The sequence below is a fragment of the Aquila chrysaetos genome, chromosome 9 (assembly GCF_900496995.4).
Source record: "Aquila chrysaetos chrysaetos chromosome 9, bAquChr1.4, whole genome shotgun sequence".
Taxonomy (NCBI): Eukaryota; Metazoa; Chordata; class Aves; order Accipitriformes; family Accipitridae; genus Aquila; species Aquila chrysaetos.
In genome coordinates this window covers 40,395,783-40,413,869 of record NC_044012.1, presented here as the reverse complement: position 1 = coordinate 40,413,869, position 18,087 = coordinate 40,395,783, and the positions used below count along the sequence as shown (strand labels likewise).

The window sequence follows — 18,087 nt, the reverse complement described above, 5'->3', positions numbered from 1 at the left end:
ATGAAATGCCTGAAGTTCAGTGGTGGGGCTTTGTCCTTTAAGCATCCAGGACTTTCTGTCTCCAGCTCTGGATCTAGAACAGTGTCATGCAGCAGGAGCAAGAAGCCAGTCACTGTCCTGCAAGGCCAGCATCCAAGCCTAAGGAGAACTCAAGGCCGACTGAACACGAGATGCTGCCGATTGGAGGAACAAGGAGGATTATGAGCAGATTTTTAGGATATGTCTGCATGCAGCAAAATGAAGATGCCTACGCTCAAGTATGTAGTCTTTGTCTTTGCAGAGAAAGCTCGCATATGGCGCATGGCCTGGGCATGAGGTAGTTATTTAAATGTGGATTCAGGGCAGGTTCAGGACCCGCACCCGGGAGTGCTGTGCGTGGGGGGGGGCTGTTGACTCCTGCTGCGAGATCGTTACTATTGTTATCTGTCCTCGCTAAATTGAAGTCAGCAGAGGGCTGACACATTCACAGTGGTGTTCAGACCTGATTCAAGAAAAAAATCATTGCTGCTTCAGTTTTATCCCCTAAACTGAGTCTGGATGACTCATCTGTTATTAGACAGCACCCACCTAGAAAAGGTGAGTTTGAGCTGCATGCCTCTTCATTCAGTTCATCTAAGCATGTCAAAATTACCAGTGCACGCCTGATCCCCGTTAACATCTTCAAAAATACTCTCTACTATGAAAGCAACTTGCTGCCTTCTATTCTACATCATTTTTACTATGGAAGTAGCTGTGCAGGCAGCAGTTGCTTTGTCAAAGCAATTTAAGGGGGGGGGGGGCGGGGGTGGCTTGCAGGGGCAGCCCTGCAACACCCCCCCCCCCCCCCGTGCAAGGACCCGGAGGCCACCAGAGGCTCCGCACCTGCAAACCGGGATCGTTTTTAAGGCTGCAAAGCTCTTCCCTCCCTCCCTCCTTCCCTCCCCCGCAGGAGGCCGTGGACAAGGGTGAGGTTTCGGCTGGCTGCAGCCCTTGGCCTTGCGCTCCCAGGGTCCCGCAGCCCGGCCTTTCCCTGCGCAGGGGAGGGAGGGAGGGAAGGACCCCCCGCCGCCCTCCTCCGGAGCCCGGCGGGCAAGTACCGGGGCCCGGCGCTTCGCCGCGGGAGGAAGGGGCCGGGGAGCCGGGGCGGGCTCCGGAGGGGACGGGGGCTGCCGGGGGTGTCCGTGCTCCTCAACCTCGCAGGTATTTAACAGCTTTTCCTCCTTTTGTCCGGTGGGGCTGGGGTTGGCCCAGGGGTGGGGTGTCCCCGAGGGGACCCACCGGGCATCGCGCCGGCCCCCTTTCCCCTGGAAAATGGGCGAAAAACTGTCCCGACGGTCATTTGAGTTACACTTTGCTGTAACTGCCGGCTGCTCCTGGCCTGTCCCATGCCATTTTGGAGAAAAAAACTCATTAATTTCACCTGAATGTCTCTGGGCTTCATGTTCTGGTAGTTTTAACCTGTAAACAGAGGATGTAAAGCGTCATATTATGATTTGGATATGGGGGTACCTGATCCAAACAGGAGCGGAGGGTCTGGAGGCACATGGCGGGGGGGGGGGGGGGGGGGGCGGTGCTGGCAGCTCTGCAGCACCCCAGTGTCCCCAGCTGTGCGCACAGACCAAAGCGGGGAAGACTGGGGCCAGCCCAGCGTGTGGGTCCCCACAGCAGCCCTCCTGCTTTGGCCTCCTTCTTCAGTCTCCCAAGTTTTGGGGCAAGTTTAACGTGTCTTTTTGAGCTCAGTTTTCTCAACTACAAACCTGGTGTGGCTTTAGCCTTTCAGGGCTGCTTTAGGTCTGGTTTTATTTTAAGTGTTTTGAGGTCCTCAGGCTGCTTTTAACAGCACAGTGAATTTCTTTCCTTTAAACAAACAACAAAAAAGCATACCATAGAAGCTAAAAATAGGAGATAATAGTTTTTATCTAACCACAACTTTGTGCATTGCATAGAAGAAGCTTCCAACAGGACGTAAGGATGAAGCGGTTCATGGCCATGTTAAACAGGAATAAAAACAAGGACCCCCCACCTGCCAAGCTGCTGGATCTAGCAGGACAGCTTTGCCAGGACCTCCAGAGCTCATCTCCTAGTCTGGAGAAGCTGGTTGGGGCCATGATGGGATGCAAACACAAGATGTATTTTCTCACTAACATCCATGTTGTCCGAGCTTGCGTGTTCGTTCATATTCATAATGGGCAGCATGACACAGCCTGCAGACTCGTGGAGGTAGGGATGTGTTCTTTGTTTCTTCATGGAGAAAAAAATCATTATTAGAAAAATAGTAGTTAGTGCAGAGGTACCTGAACTGCAGCACGTGGAGCATTTCCAGCTGGCGTACGGCTGTGGAAGGTGATATCTGTGTGTTGGTTGACCTGAAACACAGGATAAAGCCTTTGCTGTAGGTGGTTACTATCAATCAGCCAAGGGGAAGAAGGTAATTGGGTGATTAGGGGGTTGGTTGTAGTTTGTGAAAGCAGGATTTTTGTTCTCTAGTGTGGTGGTTCTTGGAGTTTTTCACAAACTTAAGGCTCAGGACATAAAAGCCTTAGGGAGGCCAAATTTAGAGGGCTTACCAGGATGGGAAGACATGAGGAAGGCTGGGGGACACCACTCAAGGTGAGGGATTTTGGTCTCTAGATCTGGTAACGTAGCCCTTTTCACCAGGGGAAAAGAAGGAATTAGGCAGGCAACTCCCTGTGTACATTAGAGAAAGTACAGTGAACCATATACTTGGATAATGCTACTAGCGTTGTCAAACCAGTAAGAATCTCTGAGTAAGTTTCTAGTTGTTCAGGGTTTTCTCCTATTTTATAGGGAGCCTGACTGACTACCTGGAAAGAGTTTGCTTACATACTGTTTTGTTTTAGTATTGCAAGGCTGAAGAGAAGGAGGAGCTGGTGCAACTTTGGCATGAGATTCACTACCAGAGGGTTATGGAGAAACACCACACGGATTTTCTGACACCACTGCAGAAATTCCGTTGCAGGAAGAGGTACCATGGTGTGGGGAGATGGAATTTTTTTTTCTCTGCTGTAGTTAGCAGATGCAGGGGCTGTTTTTGCATCTCAGGATGGCTGCTTCTTGGAGCTAGGTTTTTCTTGGCACTTTGACCACTTGTGGCAATGTGAGAAAATTCCCATGAATGTGAATGACTCTTTTTGGGTCCTTTTTAATCCTGTTTTCTCCTGTGTACAGGAATCCTCCGCCTATTTCCCTTTGTCCTGAAGGTTTGAAGAATCGAAATTATTCAGATGAAGTACGCCAGCAACTGCGCAGGTTTGCTGCAGAGGTGACAACAAATCCAAACAAGAAACAGCGGGTAGGGATTTGCTACTTTCAGTCAAGTCTCTTAGTCACAGAAAAGCAGAACTCTGCAATCAGGGCTCTATAACTGGTTTCGTTCTAAATTCTTGCTTTCAGAAGCCCCAGTGAGGCTCCGATTTCCCATATTTGATCTTTTCCTAAAGGTTTCTTTAAAAAAATCTTCAAGTTGACGCTAAGTAATCTCACTTGCTTTGGACTAAAGATCAGGGGAAGTAAGTTCCTCACTGGGCCGTTAACCGTTCTAATTATGTAGTGATTGAGCATAGGCAGCAAAACAACCATCACTCAGAAGAGCTGTATTACAGCAATAAACAGTTCTGACTTGAATGAGTTATAGCCTGTACAAAATTGCAGTTTGCTTACCAGAATATATTTTGTACTGACTTATCACATTAGATTCACAGAGTTTGAAAATGCGATAGGCTGTGTTGATGTATGCATGCATCTACCTTATTTGGACAGGGACGTATTTGTAATGAAAGTGACGTGAACTAATTTAGTAATCCTTGTTGATTACTACCTTGCAAGTTGAAGGCTTCAGACTTTAAAGTCTGCCTCTGTGGTGCTCAATTTTTCTAACACCCTTCTTATATGAGGCAGAATGGCCTGCGGAATAGTTCTGCAATGTGAAGATGGTTTATTTCTTACTTTCTTCACAAAGCAGCAACAACTTCCAAATTTTCATTTTAAAAAACCAATCTGAATTGGGAGCATAATGAGGTTGCATGATAAAAGGTCAGGATACAATGATCACTTATGCATGACTTTCCCAATACGTTCTTCACTTATGTGATCTATTATTTAACAGTTTAATACAGCAGAAATTTTTCTGTGAACGTGATACAGATGTTTATACTGCTCACAGTTTGTGAAAACTATTTAATGTGGTAAATGCATTAGTGTCATGTTAGTGATGTGAAGCTGTCGTTCTGTGGGAAGAGCATGCTTTGGTGAGGTTTTACATTTAAATATGGCGATATAAAATAGTAGTATGTGGTTTCCTTTAGCAAACAAATTGACTAGGGGAGCAGGGTGGAATGTGTTTTCCAACAACTCTTTTGAGATTATAAATTGGTCTCGATGAGATCCACATAGACTTATCGGAGACCTAGTGAACAAATGTCCTTGGGTTTGAAAGCTCTTTTGCTGGGCTGCTTTTGGAACTGAAGGGAAAAGCCTGATTATTCGGATGTGGTTTATTCTTTTTCCATTGATTTCTCCCTACACCTGGGTTTGCAGGAAGGATTGGCTCGGGACATGAACCTGCAGCCAACTCAGGTCTATAATTGGTTTGCAAATTATCGACGACGTCAAAAATCCTGCCTCCCTCGTACAGAAAAGCTCAACAGCTCATGTCCTGAGAGGGCTTTGAGTTACCACACAAAGGAGCAGCAGGATAAAGGATCCTACATTTCACAAACTGAAGGTTCGTCTCTTCCTAATGGGCTTAGGGTGTGGTCCAGAAAGCTGAAAAACAATTTTAAATTCCCTCAGGAAGGGAAGGATACTCCTTCTCCAGAACAGCATCTATATGCTGATGGATCGAGTGGACACCGGAGGTCTCTACTTCAGTGGAGTGCCTCATTGTTTGGCTAGAGGCTATCACTCCATCGAAGGAGCAAACATTTGCAATGCCTGTGCAAGGACAGGTGAAGAGATGCCCATCTCAGAAGGGGCACCAAATGAAAGCAAGTACATGGGAGGCAGCAGGTTTTAGCTCTCAGATTCTGGTATCAGGGCAGTACTCCGGTAAAACCCAGTATTTCCATGCCCCTTCACAGAATCTTGACCAAACTTCAGTCATGGGGAATAAGAGGGTCTTGCTACATTTGGCAAATTAGACTTGTTTCATTGCTTTTTGGAGTAACTAGTGTTCTTTCACCTGCCCGGCCTGCACCTTTCAGATGGATCTTGTGTAGGCATCGGCTCTGAGCAAATGGAGATAACTCTTGTGCCCTGTGACCCAGGGTGGGAGCAGTCAGCTGCAGATCTGGATAAGCCTCCTGGAGGAACTTATTTAAAGATGCTGGAATCCAGGTGATGTATGAAAAGGTCTTTAAAGTGACAGTTCAGAGATGAAGCGACCTTTAAACTTGTTCATGGAACTGACTTTCATGTCAGTTCCCAGGGGACATCACTTAGGAGTTGTGACTCCATAGATGGGAATGGTCCATGCCCAGCATAAGGCAGTCAGAGCATCTAGCAGTTCATCTCCCAGCTGTCAAGGGCAGGATTCGAAGATTTAGCTGGGGCATCCTCCCTCTTTGCAAAGCAGTATGTCTGGCTGATTTGTTTTCTCCATCATTACAGCTTTATGCAGAGCAGTGAGCTGTATGAAGGAAGGACCGCTCACAACACTGAACAACCTGTAGCTTTTTGCACTGAGGCTATGCTGGAACCAGGAACCTGCTTTAACTCTGCTGTCCTGCAGCACAGAGAAGTAGCAAGCAGTTCTGATGCCAGCCCCCAGCTGGATAACTTTGTCCTGTGCTCTTGTGGGTCCCTTAGCTTCCCAGATGAACGACTGGCTATGTGGCAGGCCCCTTGCAGCGCCAGAGGAGTCTCTGGCTCAATGTGGACCCCAAGTATAGAAGGTTAGTAAAACTGCACCCAGATCGTTGACCTTAAGAGTTTTCAAGCTTCTCTTGCCTTTGTTGTAAATACTCTTGCTCGCTTACGTGGCTTTCCAGTGTCATGACAAATGGGAGCAGGGCTTATCTTGAGCTCTGGAGTTCTGCTCCCATAGTAGCTCAATGAAGAAAACCTGTTGATTTAAGGCGTTGAAACAGACATTCTTACTTACTCTTTTGCTTAAACAGTAACTGCTTCCGTAAGATAGTACTTTTCCAGCAAGGTGGATTCCTTTTAGCATTTCCATTGGAAGATTCCCTTCAGGTGTTGTGTGCTCACCTTGTCAATTTGCAAGCTTTTGTGTTTTTAAATGCCTGTCATTCTTAAGAGATTGCCTGAGCAGAGGCTGGGAACTTTTTAACTGTGACATGGTGCTTGTCTTCAGCAACACATTCTCAGTTCCCTTCCTCCTCTTCTTTCTCTCTCCTCTGTTTCCTTCCTGTCCAGTCTTGTTCAGCATTCCCACCATCTCTTTTCTTCTCCGTGTTCTTCAGAATAGCCTTGATAGGATACGTAAGTGATGTCCACCTGCTTTTGCTGTAGGTCCACAGAACAGAAAGTGCTGTGACTGCCATTCACCCAGCCGCTGGTGAATGTGGAGCAAGGAGGGGAGGAATAGCTAGGTCAGAGGTTGGGGTCATGTTATCTGTAATTGTCTTTAATACGGGTGTTTATTTCAGCAGGTATCAGAGCTCCCTTGAGCAGAGTCCCTCAAGGTGGCTGTATTGAGGCCAGTTCAGGAAGACTCAGTCAGCAGTCAGATTTAGAGGTTGAAAGCTTCATCCTTAGAGAAGGACAGCTAGGGACCCTGGAATCTATTCTTCCCCACAGGTAAAGTAGTGGAAAGCACTGGGCTTCTTAAAGGCAGGAATAACAGTGATGCTGTGGATCTAGCCTTGTCCTGATCCCTGCGTTGAAGAGGGTTGCAGAAAGAGTGTAGTGATGCATCTCATTCCAGGGGCCTGACTCTCCTTGTGTCCATCATATTTTGCAGATATTTATATCTGTGCAGTGGAAATAGGAAAAGCTGTATAAATGTATGTGTGTTTTATGGTGGTGGCACAATGGAGATTCAGGGCCAGTCTCATCAGAAAAGATATGAACCCCTCTCTTTAAAGCAGGTTTAGCTTCTAAGCTATTTGCCCGTTTTTCTTTTTGGCAGAAAATCATATCCCGTACTGATCCAGTGAGAGCTGATGCTGTGGGCTGGGTTGGTAGGGCCCATACTTAATCCTAAAATAGTTTTTGTAGCTTCATAACCTCATGACAAGATTATTCCATAGTGCAAGCTTTCCAAATTGGAAGAGAGAAAGACAGGCACTGTTCTGTCTTTCTGTTTTCCACCTGCAACAAATGTTTCAGGCTGCGGGTTTTCTCTGGGACTTGAGATAAATTCACAGAATGCAAAACAACAAGAATCTGTGCCATCTTCCGTATGTTATACAACTTCCATAATGTTACATAAAAATAAAAACTGCCAAGCAGACATTATGAAGTTCCTTTAATTTACTGATCTGCAAGACAGAGCAGGAGCAGTATCCCCATTTCATAACCCTTCTGCTTGATACTGTCAATAATATGTCAGAGGTAGGTAGAAGCAGTTTTATTCCCACTTTATAGATGAGGAAGCAGAGGCACAGACAGGCTTTGTGGCTTGTCAAGCAACAAGGGAAGGCAGTGATTCACTGGAGATAAAGATCAGTGGGTTTTCACCTCCCAGTTCCCTGCTAAAAACATTTCTGCCTTTTACCCCTGTTTCCCAGTTGGCTTGGTGCCTACAGTTGTTCACATTCGTGTCAGACTCCTCGCTGTGAATTGCTGAGGAGAACCCAGGTCTGGGCATTGTAAACCCACCTCAGTCTGTGTTTTAGGATTCACAGTTTTAAACAGTGGCTAAAGGTCATGAAAGATCAATGAGGCTTGCTGGCAATATTTTGGCTGGATTTAAAATTGTATGTTCTGACTCTAGAGTGAGCTCATGTTTATTTTTAAAATATGTTCCGCCAGTAGCAGAAATCTATGGTGAATGTCTCCTTGTTGGGTATGTCAGTTGTGCCAGGAATCCACACACCCTTTATCATATTCCTGGCAGGGGCAGGACTTGCTCCTTCGTTGACACCTTCTGGTGAGGATATAGTTATTTGAACTCTATTCATAAACCCTGTTTAGTGGCCTGGTCCAGCTCCCCCCAAAACCTTGAACTCCCCAAAATACCATGAATGCTATGGAACATCGATCTCTAGAAATGAGTGATGCTTAGGCTGCAATTTCATCTAGGCCCTTTTTGCAATTTCTCTCTAGAGAACTGGGAGACCTTGTGTGGATAGTCTTGGGTAAGATCACTGCTCAGTGAATGGCAATGAATGAGGATCACTTTTGTTATCGGGCAGAGCCCTCTAACAGAGTTACCGGATTAGAGAGAAGTATGGTGTCACCAGAGTCATCTTTAGCCGTAATGTTGCAATGAGCATCACTCATCTGGGAATGAGTGTTGCTATCCTGGAAAGAGAGGGCAGTGAAGTTATCCCCGCTTTACAGATAAGAGTAAAGCACAGAGAAGGAAATTATTTAGCCAAGGTCACCCACCTGGAGTGGACTTAGTGTTATGCTTTCACTGCCCTGCCAGCACCTGTGGCTCCCTACTTTGTAAGTGCAGGGGTAGAGCTACAAGTCAGACAAAGGACCCTTAATCTGCTTGTCTCATTTTTAAAGGTGCCTACTTGGAAAGGACTTGGCCTGAAAGCTTATTAGAACAATTCCTGTTGATTTCTTTAATGGGCTTTTTACAGTCGGTCCTATGCATTTGGGCTGTATCCAAACCTCTTATGATCTACAGGACTGTGAGGTGGGAGTGTGAGGGGGAACCAGGCTGGAAGCTGACTGTCTCCATCTGCTCCTGCTGCCTGACAGGAGAATTTGATCCAGCTAGTGAACTGGAAGTCCCTGTGGACACCAAACAGATGCTCGCTTTTACAGATAGTGGTGGTGTATCCTCCTCACTCCTTGAGTTGGGACAGGTGGAATGTAGCCCAGCTAATGGTTCATGCAGAATATAACTCTCTCGTGCCTCCCATTTCAAACAGAAAAGCACACTGAACTCTACGGAGCAAGACAGACTGCATTTGTGAGCCAGCATATTGATTTAGAAAACATCAGTGCTGAGATGTTCATTGCAGCTTACCGCTTCTGCCTGCCTTTTGGGGATTCTAGCTTGGAGTGCTAGGAATCTTCCTGCTTGTTAGGCTCTCCCCTCTGGATAACCCAGCACCCTGACACTGGCAGACAGCAAGTTCAAAACGCACATGAGGAGGCTACTTTTTGGCATGTAGACTAATTAAATCGCAGAATTAGTTGCTAAGGGCATTGTGCCTGTCAGTGTAAGTGGGCTATGAAAAAGGATGAGACAAATTCTTGGGGGGCAGGGGGTTGAATCCATTTGTCGTTAGTACATGTAATTGCCTGAATGCAGTCTCCAGCAGAGGAGTGCCAAGACTGATTGCTGGAACCTGGAGGGTATTCTAAGGAAGGGCAACTTGACCACTTGCCCTGTTTCTTGTACTTTTTTCCTATGCTCTGTTAGTTGGCACCTTTGGTCTGGGCCTGTGTGGCCCTTCATACCCTGGGCTGTTCTGGGTGCGGTATGGACAGTGTTGCTGGAGTATAGATACCTTTGAGTTGGTGATAAAGGGAGAGAACATCCCACTGTCAGGTACCCTGTGTCTCCTACTTGACCCAGTGCCCGCAGACTATGACCTCTTTCGAGATGTTGGCAGAGCCCCCAAGGGAGGTGCAGACGGGGAAGCTATGTCCCCAGAGTCTCGACTGGCGGCCTTGAAAAGCTATAATAGAATCGTAGCCAATGTTGTGGCTATGTCTAAAGCCACATGTTTATCTGTTTTGACTCTTAAGATCTGTGTTTTTTAAAACATGTTCCAGGAGAGACACATTTTGGTAGACTTCTCCTTGTTTATGGAGAGTGTTCTGAGGGCATAAGGGAAGTTGCAAATCGAGATGTCTATACTGCTCCTGGTCAGGCTAGTCCTCCCAGGGCAGAATCTGTATATTCAGGCCATAACAATTTGGAGAAATGGGGCAGGTTAGCAGACAGCTTAATGGAGCTCTGCTGAAAGAGTAGTCTTGCCAACAGCCCCTCTTGTCCTGCTGCAAAACATTACAGTAAGTAGTGAGTAGAGCATAAATACAAATGCATTTGTATATCATATTTTCTTCCAGTTCCTGTCAGACTGTGTTTGGCAAGCCTCAGTGCCCACCTGTTTCTGCACCCTGCATGGAACAAAGCCAAGCCTTGGGACAAAGCCAGGTAAAAGAACACACCTAATGTTCAGAGAAAGGAGCTCAGCCCTATACACACTATCCAGCTGTAGCTCTCACACAGGAGATGTCAAACCTCACATCGTATTTAGTATGAAACATGTCTGATCTAAGCAGAATCCAGTTCAGAGCAAACTGAGCATTCCCTGGGTAGCATCCAGCAGATGCTAGGAGGAGAGGTGTTTTTGTTGTTTTTTCCACTTGGATTGCTTATCAGACCCTGATTTTACTAAATGTGTCATTGAAATGATAGCCAAAGCAACCTGTGCAGATCCAAAGTGTCATTTAAATTTTGAGCAATGGAGGACTCACCTAGCATTGTGGAAAGAAGATGACAGGAAAATGGCTGCTTGAGGGCCCTCCCCTCTGAGGGGTTCTGCAGAATTTGACTCTACTCTCTCAGACATCTTAAAATCTTTCATGTAATTTTCATTTCCAAGTCTGTGTTATTGCTGAGGAAAAGGGATTTTGCACTGTTCCGAGATGGCTGATAGCAGAGCAGTGTTATTATAGGAAATGATAAAAGAAGTTACTCCCATGATCTGGATGCAGCCAGCATGCCTTCTCACAGTGATTTTAAGGCAGTAGAGAATAGAAGTTAGAAATCTGGTGCTTTCAAGGGGGTGGGAGCACATCTGTGAATTAAATGTTACTTAAAAATAGGACCCAAGAAAGCCCTATCTAAACTGTACCTTGAGCTATTTTTTGGCTTCACATGTGTTGGTCTACTGATCAGTTATCCATTTGTGTTTCTCTTGCAGTGTAAGCTGCTGGGGAAAACCTTTTAAAGAGATTTTTAAAAGCAGGAGACCATATCTGCTGGCCTCATTATAGGAAGCGGCTGCAGCTCTGAGGGCAGTAACAGAACCTCTTTTGAGCCTTTGAAAGCATCAATATAAAGATCTGTATCTTGGAAAGTGGCCTTTTTACCAGCCATAATGTGAGCCAGACGAGCAGGAAAGCTTTGGGCATTAATAATGAATGAGCCTTTTCTAAGATTTCCAGAGCATGCAGTCTCTGTAGCTAGAGTTTTCATCTTGCTGTTTTGCATTCTTGCACTGATTTTGCAATGGTATAGAAACATGACACTCAGTGCAATGTGGGCTGGGGAGCAAGATACCATGTGATGCCTGCAGATGTCAAAAGGGGACATCTTCAAATGTTTGTAATAATTACTCGGTTCAGGAATTCAGAAAAGCAATTCTTGCATATTTTAATGTGCGCTGTAGGAAAGGGAAGAGCTGGAATGGGTAAATGATCTTACAGCATTCTACAGACTTCCTGGGCACTCTCTTTCTTGCTGAATCAACTTGCCCTAGGCTTGTTGCAGGAATATGCAGATGTTTGGTTCCTATGTCTGAACCACAGGGGTGCATATGTACACTTCCTTTTGTCCACACATGACTTTCAATTTGCTTTTCGAAGGTAATGCATCCCAGCAGAGCCAAAATGAGAGAAAAACAAAACAAGCAAACAAACAAACAAAAGTTAATTCATTTTGGGGTCATTTCTTTCTCTCCCTGAACAGAGCTCCCTTCTTCAGGTGATCAATCCCTTCTTAATTATTTAATTCTGGTCTTACCCTCTGTTTTACTTGCTTTTATAGGAGCCAATGCCTTGGGCAAAGGGAAGGGAATTGCTCTTCTCTGAATTACTAAGAGTTGAATTGTGCACTAATTGTGCTTGTAATTTTTACACCCACGTCCTGAACTTAGAGGGGAACAAGGACTTTGTCACTTCATGCACACAGCCCTCACCACTGACGTTTCCTCCCATCGCACAATCTTGTGCCACTGCATGTCTGCCCAAAGGAGCTCTTCCACTGTGAGCAACGGCATCATTAAAGATCGTATGTGGTGAAGCTTTGATTCCTTCCTGTGTCTTTCAGGTCCTGGAGAATCCAGTTGCTGACCCGTTATCCAGCGACACATTCTGGGCAGCATGGCTGCTCTTTGAATTCTCAGCTGGTGGACGAATGTGACTTGCCTGCAGAGATGCTCAATGTGGTCTGCACTTCTCCAGGAAACACCCCATCCTTTCCTTTTTTTTTTTCTTTCTTTCTTTTTTTTTTTTTTTTTTAAATGAATGAGGGGTTTGACATGGAGGTGAATAGAGAGTGAGGTAGAAGGATGGAGACTTCTTCTAATGGTTACAAAGTTTGTTTTAGTTACAGTTTTATTAAGGATTTTGCAAAGGATAGAAGAAACCAAAGGTGCATTGTGGATTGTAGGTTTTTACTGGAGCACTCTGAAGCTGCACTGTAGATGCTAAAAATAGCAAGTCACTGGTTCTGTGGCAGTTACGTATTTCTACCCGTAGCACTGGTCAGATCTGAGTGTTTCATTACATCAAGAAGGTAAATGAAGCTCCTGTACTCAAAAAGAGTAAAATTTAGTTACATTGCCTAGCGGTTGGATATTAGTTAACTTTTTCTCAGGCCTGGAAAATAAGGTCTTGGCTAAGTGCTGGTAAATACTGTTATTTCTTATCCCTGCATTTCTGTTGTACTGCTACGTGTAACTTCTGGAGCATCCCATACTCTGTAGTGCCACAGATGACATGAACTGGAGCATGGCAGAATTTTCAGTGCTAAAGTCGATGTTTCTTGCAGGACTGGGGGACAGCATATCAGTGTTGTCAGTATTTAATACTACCTGCAACTCAGATTGCCTGGGAAAGAAGGATGAACGGAGGAGGTGGGAGCTGCTGAACCCTCTTGATCTATTTTCAGTCCCCAAACCTAGATGGACTGAAACTGCCAAGGCAATTGTGTCACCCTTCAGGTGGTCTGCAGCAGTCTGACAGCAGGCAGCAGCAGGTGAGCACATCCTATTCAGACGAGCGCCCTGCAAAGCGGTGTGAGTTGTGCAGACTCTGTTTCCCGCACGCTGTAGGAAATGTGGGGCTAATACTGTGTTTGGCTGAAGGCTGCTTACTCCGCGGGGGTAAGCAGTTTCACTGCAGCTCTCCTGGAGAGCATGCGCAGCTCTGTTCCTTTTGCCCGGTACTTTTCCTTACTTAACCCAGCCTCAAGGCTGCCTGTTACACTCCTTCATCTCACGCTGCTCAGGGATCAGGAGCCCTGTTTCCTTTCTCTTGGAGACTAAAAAGCAGAATTGCGTATGAGAGCACTGGGGCATGAGCAGCAAAGCAGACCCTTGATGCAGGTTTAAAACTAATGCTGCAAGTCATTGGGCAGTCTTCTGGGTATCTTCCCCTAAGTATTACTGCTGTTTTTTAAATCTGTATTGCAAAAGGGGTAATCCTTGCCAGAACTCCAGCCCTGATATACACGTAGATGTCTCCAGTACCTTTTGTAATAAAGTTAGCAAATAAAGGTTATGAATGACTCTTTCTCCAAGGTTCATTTTTCAAGGTAAGGGTGTGATTATTCACACGTGGTATTTAATTATATATTAAAACCCTAGCACCAGCTGTCCTAGGCAGACTTGTGTGTGTTGAGACCCAGATACTTCCTTTATTTTGGTGGATCTCACACGGAAGGCCATTTTCTTGTTGTCGGAGGTTTTGTGTTCAAAACGGCAGCGTTTGGAATGGTTATGCATACATTGACACTTTTGTTTTCTTCAGCAATGGGGCCTTGGGTGGATCCGAGGAAAGGTGCCGGGTGACCGCTGCCCTCCCAGAAACCCGTGAGGGACGCGCTCGCCCCTTCCCCACAAGCCCGCTCCCCGCCTCACCGCCCCTCTCGGTTCGGCCGGCGCGGTGGCCGCTTGTGACAAACATGGCCACGCGCTCTTCCCGCCGCTGTGGCGGCCACGCGCCGCCTTCCTGCTTCCTCCCTATTGGTCCGCCTCTCCACCGCGCCGGTAGCAACAGCGACAAATATATCCTGCCGTCCCCCGATTGGTTGCCGCCTCCCGCCGAGCCGTAGCAACAGCGGGGCGGGCGCGCGCGGCGACCGTTGGCGGCCCGCGCGGGGTGGGGAGGGGCAGCGAGCGCGGCAGCCTGGGCTGAGGGAGCCTCAGGGCTCGGCGGGAGAGGGGAGAAAAGTAACTCTTCCGAGGCAGGAGCCAGCTACACCCGGCGCTGCTGCTGCTGCTGACGGTAGGCGAAAGGTACCGCGATCCCAGCCACGCTGCGTAAAATCCATTTTCTAGGCGTTTGCGCTGTGGTGGTGAAGAGCTGCATCTTCTCTGCGGCCTGTGGTGGAAAGAAAACAAGGCGCTGCCGTGTGCCAAATAGCGAAACGGCTTTCATGCAGAAGCAGCAGCCCGATAGCAAAATTTACACTGGATCTTGATAGATTTTTGTATGAGATCCCAAATAAGGTACTTTAATTCTCACCCCTAATGATACGTCATGTCACTGCGATTACTATGATTTAGCTAGTCAATGGTATGTGATATATGTGGATGAAAGCCAGGGTGGTTACATTTCCCTGCTGTTGAAGATTGATGTATTGGAGTAAAGAGGAATGATGCCTCTCTTACAATGAGACATATTTCAGCTCCTTTCAAATATTTAGTGCTGTTCCCTGCCAGGGAAGATGAAAGATTAGATTAACAGTACTCCACCTGTATAGAAATTTGAGGTAGCTGTCATTCAAAATTAAGTAGATTATTTTCTAAGAAAACAACCCATGTTAGGGAGTGCAGGTATTTAGGTTTTGGAAATAACTGACCTTTGTTCTACCATCTTAACAATACCAGTGTCCTAAGGCCTTGTAAGCTTTTTAATAGTTCAAGAACGCAGTTGTTTTGACTTTTTAATTAAAAAGAAGAGGATCAATTCACCAGAATTCCTAAGGAGTGCTAGAATGACAAGTGTCTTTTCCAAACTTAAATCTGAACAAGGCTTTGCAGCTAAAGCAGAATTAAAGCTTTTTCTATTGCACTTCACTTGATGAATTTCATTTCCAAATTTGGCACAGTTGTTCTCTGGAGGACAATTGAATTTTCTAGGTCATTTCCCAGATGAAATAACTTATTACTTTTCTGGAAACTTACGTTAGATAATTCAAAGCTTGATATGTGAAATCCAGCAAATTAAAAAGTATTTCTCTTTAAGAGATGTAAAGTCAAGTGGTTGAAGTACAGCCAGTATATTCTGGCCCACTAGCATCTTTACCCTGTGCCACCTGGATATTGAATCTGCACAAAACACTTTTGCGGAGGTAATTGCATTTGGACAAGAATTTGCAAGCTGTGCCTACGGATGATCTCACAGGACTTGACAATGCTGAGTCACAGGTGGCTGAGCAGGGTTCAGAGGTAGGCTGCTGCTTCCCCATCCATGAGCTAGAACAGATGGGATGCATAGCTGTGCAGTAGAAGAAGAGATCAAGTGAATCTCTGCTGAATGCCAGTGATGTTTACTTAGCATTTGGCCTCCTCTGCCTGTGCTGCTAGGTGGAATTAGTCATTGAAGGACAGCGTAATGGAGTTCTTCATACTGTATTCACATTGGGCTAACATTTGAATTGTTCAGTTTGTGTCCTAGCTTGTTCTCATTTCCTAGGTGTGATTTGCATCCAGTCATGTTCTGGTTTCCCTACCCTACCATATGTAGCAAGCTCTGGATGTGTTTATGTTGTTCTTCCTTGGAGCTGTAATTAGAAGCACTCTAAGCATGTGGGTGACCTGCCCTGAGCTGAATGTGCTGTACCTGCTGTTGTCATTCTTCCTCCTCAACATGGCATGGCCTATCAAAGGAAGGAGCTTGCCCTAGATAGAAAAAAGAAAGCCATTTTTATCTCAAAATGCATATAAGAGCCCAAAGAATAGTACTTACATGTGTTAATTGATCACAGAGAGGGGATGGAAGTCTACGAGCACTTTCAGAAGTTCTGTTACTTAGCTGTCGGAGCTGAGAGGGACACTTTCCCAATAGGCAGGCAGCTGTATTTCCCAGCAGTGCTGCTAGAGGCAGCTTTCCTCTTGGCAGTTTGACAGACAGGCCTAAGACTGACAAGGTCAGAGACTGAGCTGTTGCTCAGAATTGGTAGTTCTAAATTAGAAGTGTGGTACAAAAATGGCCGTATGGAGGACCTGCATGGCAGCTGCCGGTGAAAAACTTCTCTGAACTAATCCACTACAGTGCTAGAGAGGATTAATGACATGAGAAGCAGCTTTCCCTGCTTTCAGTCCCATTGGCGGTTCCACTAGCTATCACAGTTACTGAACGGGCACATCAGAGGCCCACTTGGGACAAACATTAGGAGGTACAACTTCAAGGCCAGTATTTTCAGGCAGTCTCTTGTTCTGGATGCCTGGCCCAACTTGCTCAGGGCCTCATTTTCGGAGGAAATGAGCACTTATGCAGCAACTCAAGTAGGGCACCCAGAATAAGAGGCTGCTTTTGAAAATGTTGGCAAAGGCATTTTGTTTTATCTCTGCACTTCATTAGTCTTATCCCCAAAGTCTTTCATGTTATGTTCTACAGTGAAAGGTCATTGTTCCAGATCAATCATTTTCAGTGGGATTTAATCCAGTTCTAAGTCAAACTAATCCATTTTGGTAAAGTTTGAAGAGCAGTAAAAATTCATTTGTTAAGACAGATCCGGGCTTGTTTTTTAACTGTGTCTGCTGATGCTGAGTCCTTAATTGTGTACACCTAGCATGAGGTGTCTTAGGGCTGGTTCCAGAAATGCTGGACATCTAAATTCTGATCTTATCTGTAGACTGCAAATGCTCAGCACTTCTGAAAAACCCTGGAGTTTAGTAGGATTGAGGTTTTTTTGTTCTTTTTTAAATTTTTTTTTACTTTCAGTATTAGCGTAGGTTGGGTTTTTTTTCCTCTTACACATAGACTCTTTTTTCAATATGGTGCTCTGGTGACAGCTTCTGATAAGCAGGCTTTTTCATGTTTTCCTGTTTATGCTTGTGAATTCTGGTTACTTTCCTTTGATTGCATACAGAATAAAAACACATTCTTATATCTGGGCAGGACTAGCAAACACTGTGGTCTGAAGCAGCTCCTGAAGAGTTAAAGCTGCTTTCAATTAGCTACTGTGTTCTTGCCACTTAAAGAAACCCCCACAACTGAGCATGCTTCACAACCTCCTGTGCATATCCCTGAATCATTCTGGCAAGTAAAAATACTGCCATAATCTTTTATTCAGACATAGTACTTATTCTTCACTGGACTCTGAAATGAGCAAGTGCTTGAAAATAGCACATTTTGCCAGAGAGTTCTGGGGATTTATCAACTCATGTCTGCACAGGATTTTGAACATGCAAAAGGCTACTGTGTGTGAATGCTGAGTGGTATTAAATATACTGCAGTGATCCCAAATAGGTTTCAGCATATGGACCTAACCTTTCCCATGAGGGAGCAAGAGCTTCATAAGTTTTGTACAAATGACTGCCCTTTTGTTTTGAAGATATTCCCATGTTGGTGAATAGATAGATATACAATGTACTTTACCACAATTCACAGCATGAACCCTACTGCTTCTGAGCAGCACTCAGGCAGTATAATCTTTTTCCCTTCATTCTAGGTTTTACCTTTGAGTTATGAGGGAGGTTCTGTGAGAATGATTCAAGATTAATATGAAATTGAAATATGACAGAGTAGAATATTTTCACACACACTGTGACAGCCTAGAGGGTTCTGTTGCTCGTTAAACTGTGGTGTATGGTTTGGCTAGAAATATATCATTGAAATTATAGTCCCTCGTGGTTTGGGAAAGAATCATCACACTTCAGCTACACCCACTCCTATCTCGTGCTCTGATCATGTCATTGGTTACACCACCTTTCCTCCCTGATGTGCATTTATCTCACTTTACTGGGGGGATGTGCTGCCAGGATTCTAACAACAAAAATTATAGATAGTCCTAAGCCTGCGAAAGAACCTGTCCTT

The 18,087-nt window shown here is 45.3% G+C and overlaps 1 protein-coding gene across 3 annotated transcripts; it reads left to right on the top strand.

Moving 5' to 3' along the window:
• Window positions 1-18: 18 nt before the first annotated feature.
• ANHX (anomalous homeobox) lies at window positions 19-13,609 on the top strand. Of its 3 annotated transcripts, XM_041125682.1 has the most exons (11): window positions 19-257; window positions 929-1,179; window positions 1,926-2,199; window positions 2,841-2,965; window positions 3,169-3,292; window positions 4,537-4,723; window positions 5,202-5,334; window positions 5,608-5,891; window positions 6,612-6,759; window positions 10,162-10,249; window positions 12,149-13,609. In XM_041125682.1, the coding sequence occupies exons 1-11, from the start codon at window positions 87-89 to the stop codon at window positions 12,239-12,241; spliced, it is 1,878 nt and encodes a 625-aa protein (XP_040981616.1). In that variant the 5' UTR covers window positions 19-86; the 3' UTR covers window positions 12,242-13,609. The 3 variants fall into 3 exon arrangements, with proteins under 3 accessions (XP_040981616.1, XP_040981617.1, XP_040981618.1); XM_041125683.1 differs by lacking the exon at window positions 6,612-6,759; XM_041125684.1 differs by lacking the exons at window positions 6,612-6,759; window positions 12,149-13,609 and adding an exon at window positions 11,686-11,795.
• The last annotated feature ends 4,478 nt before the right edge of the window (window positions 13,610-18,087 follow it).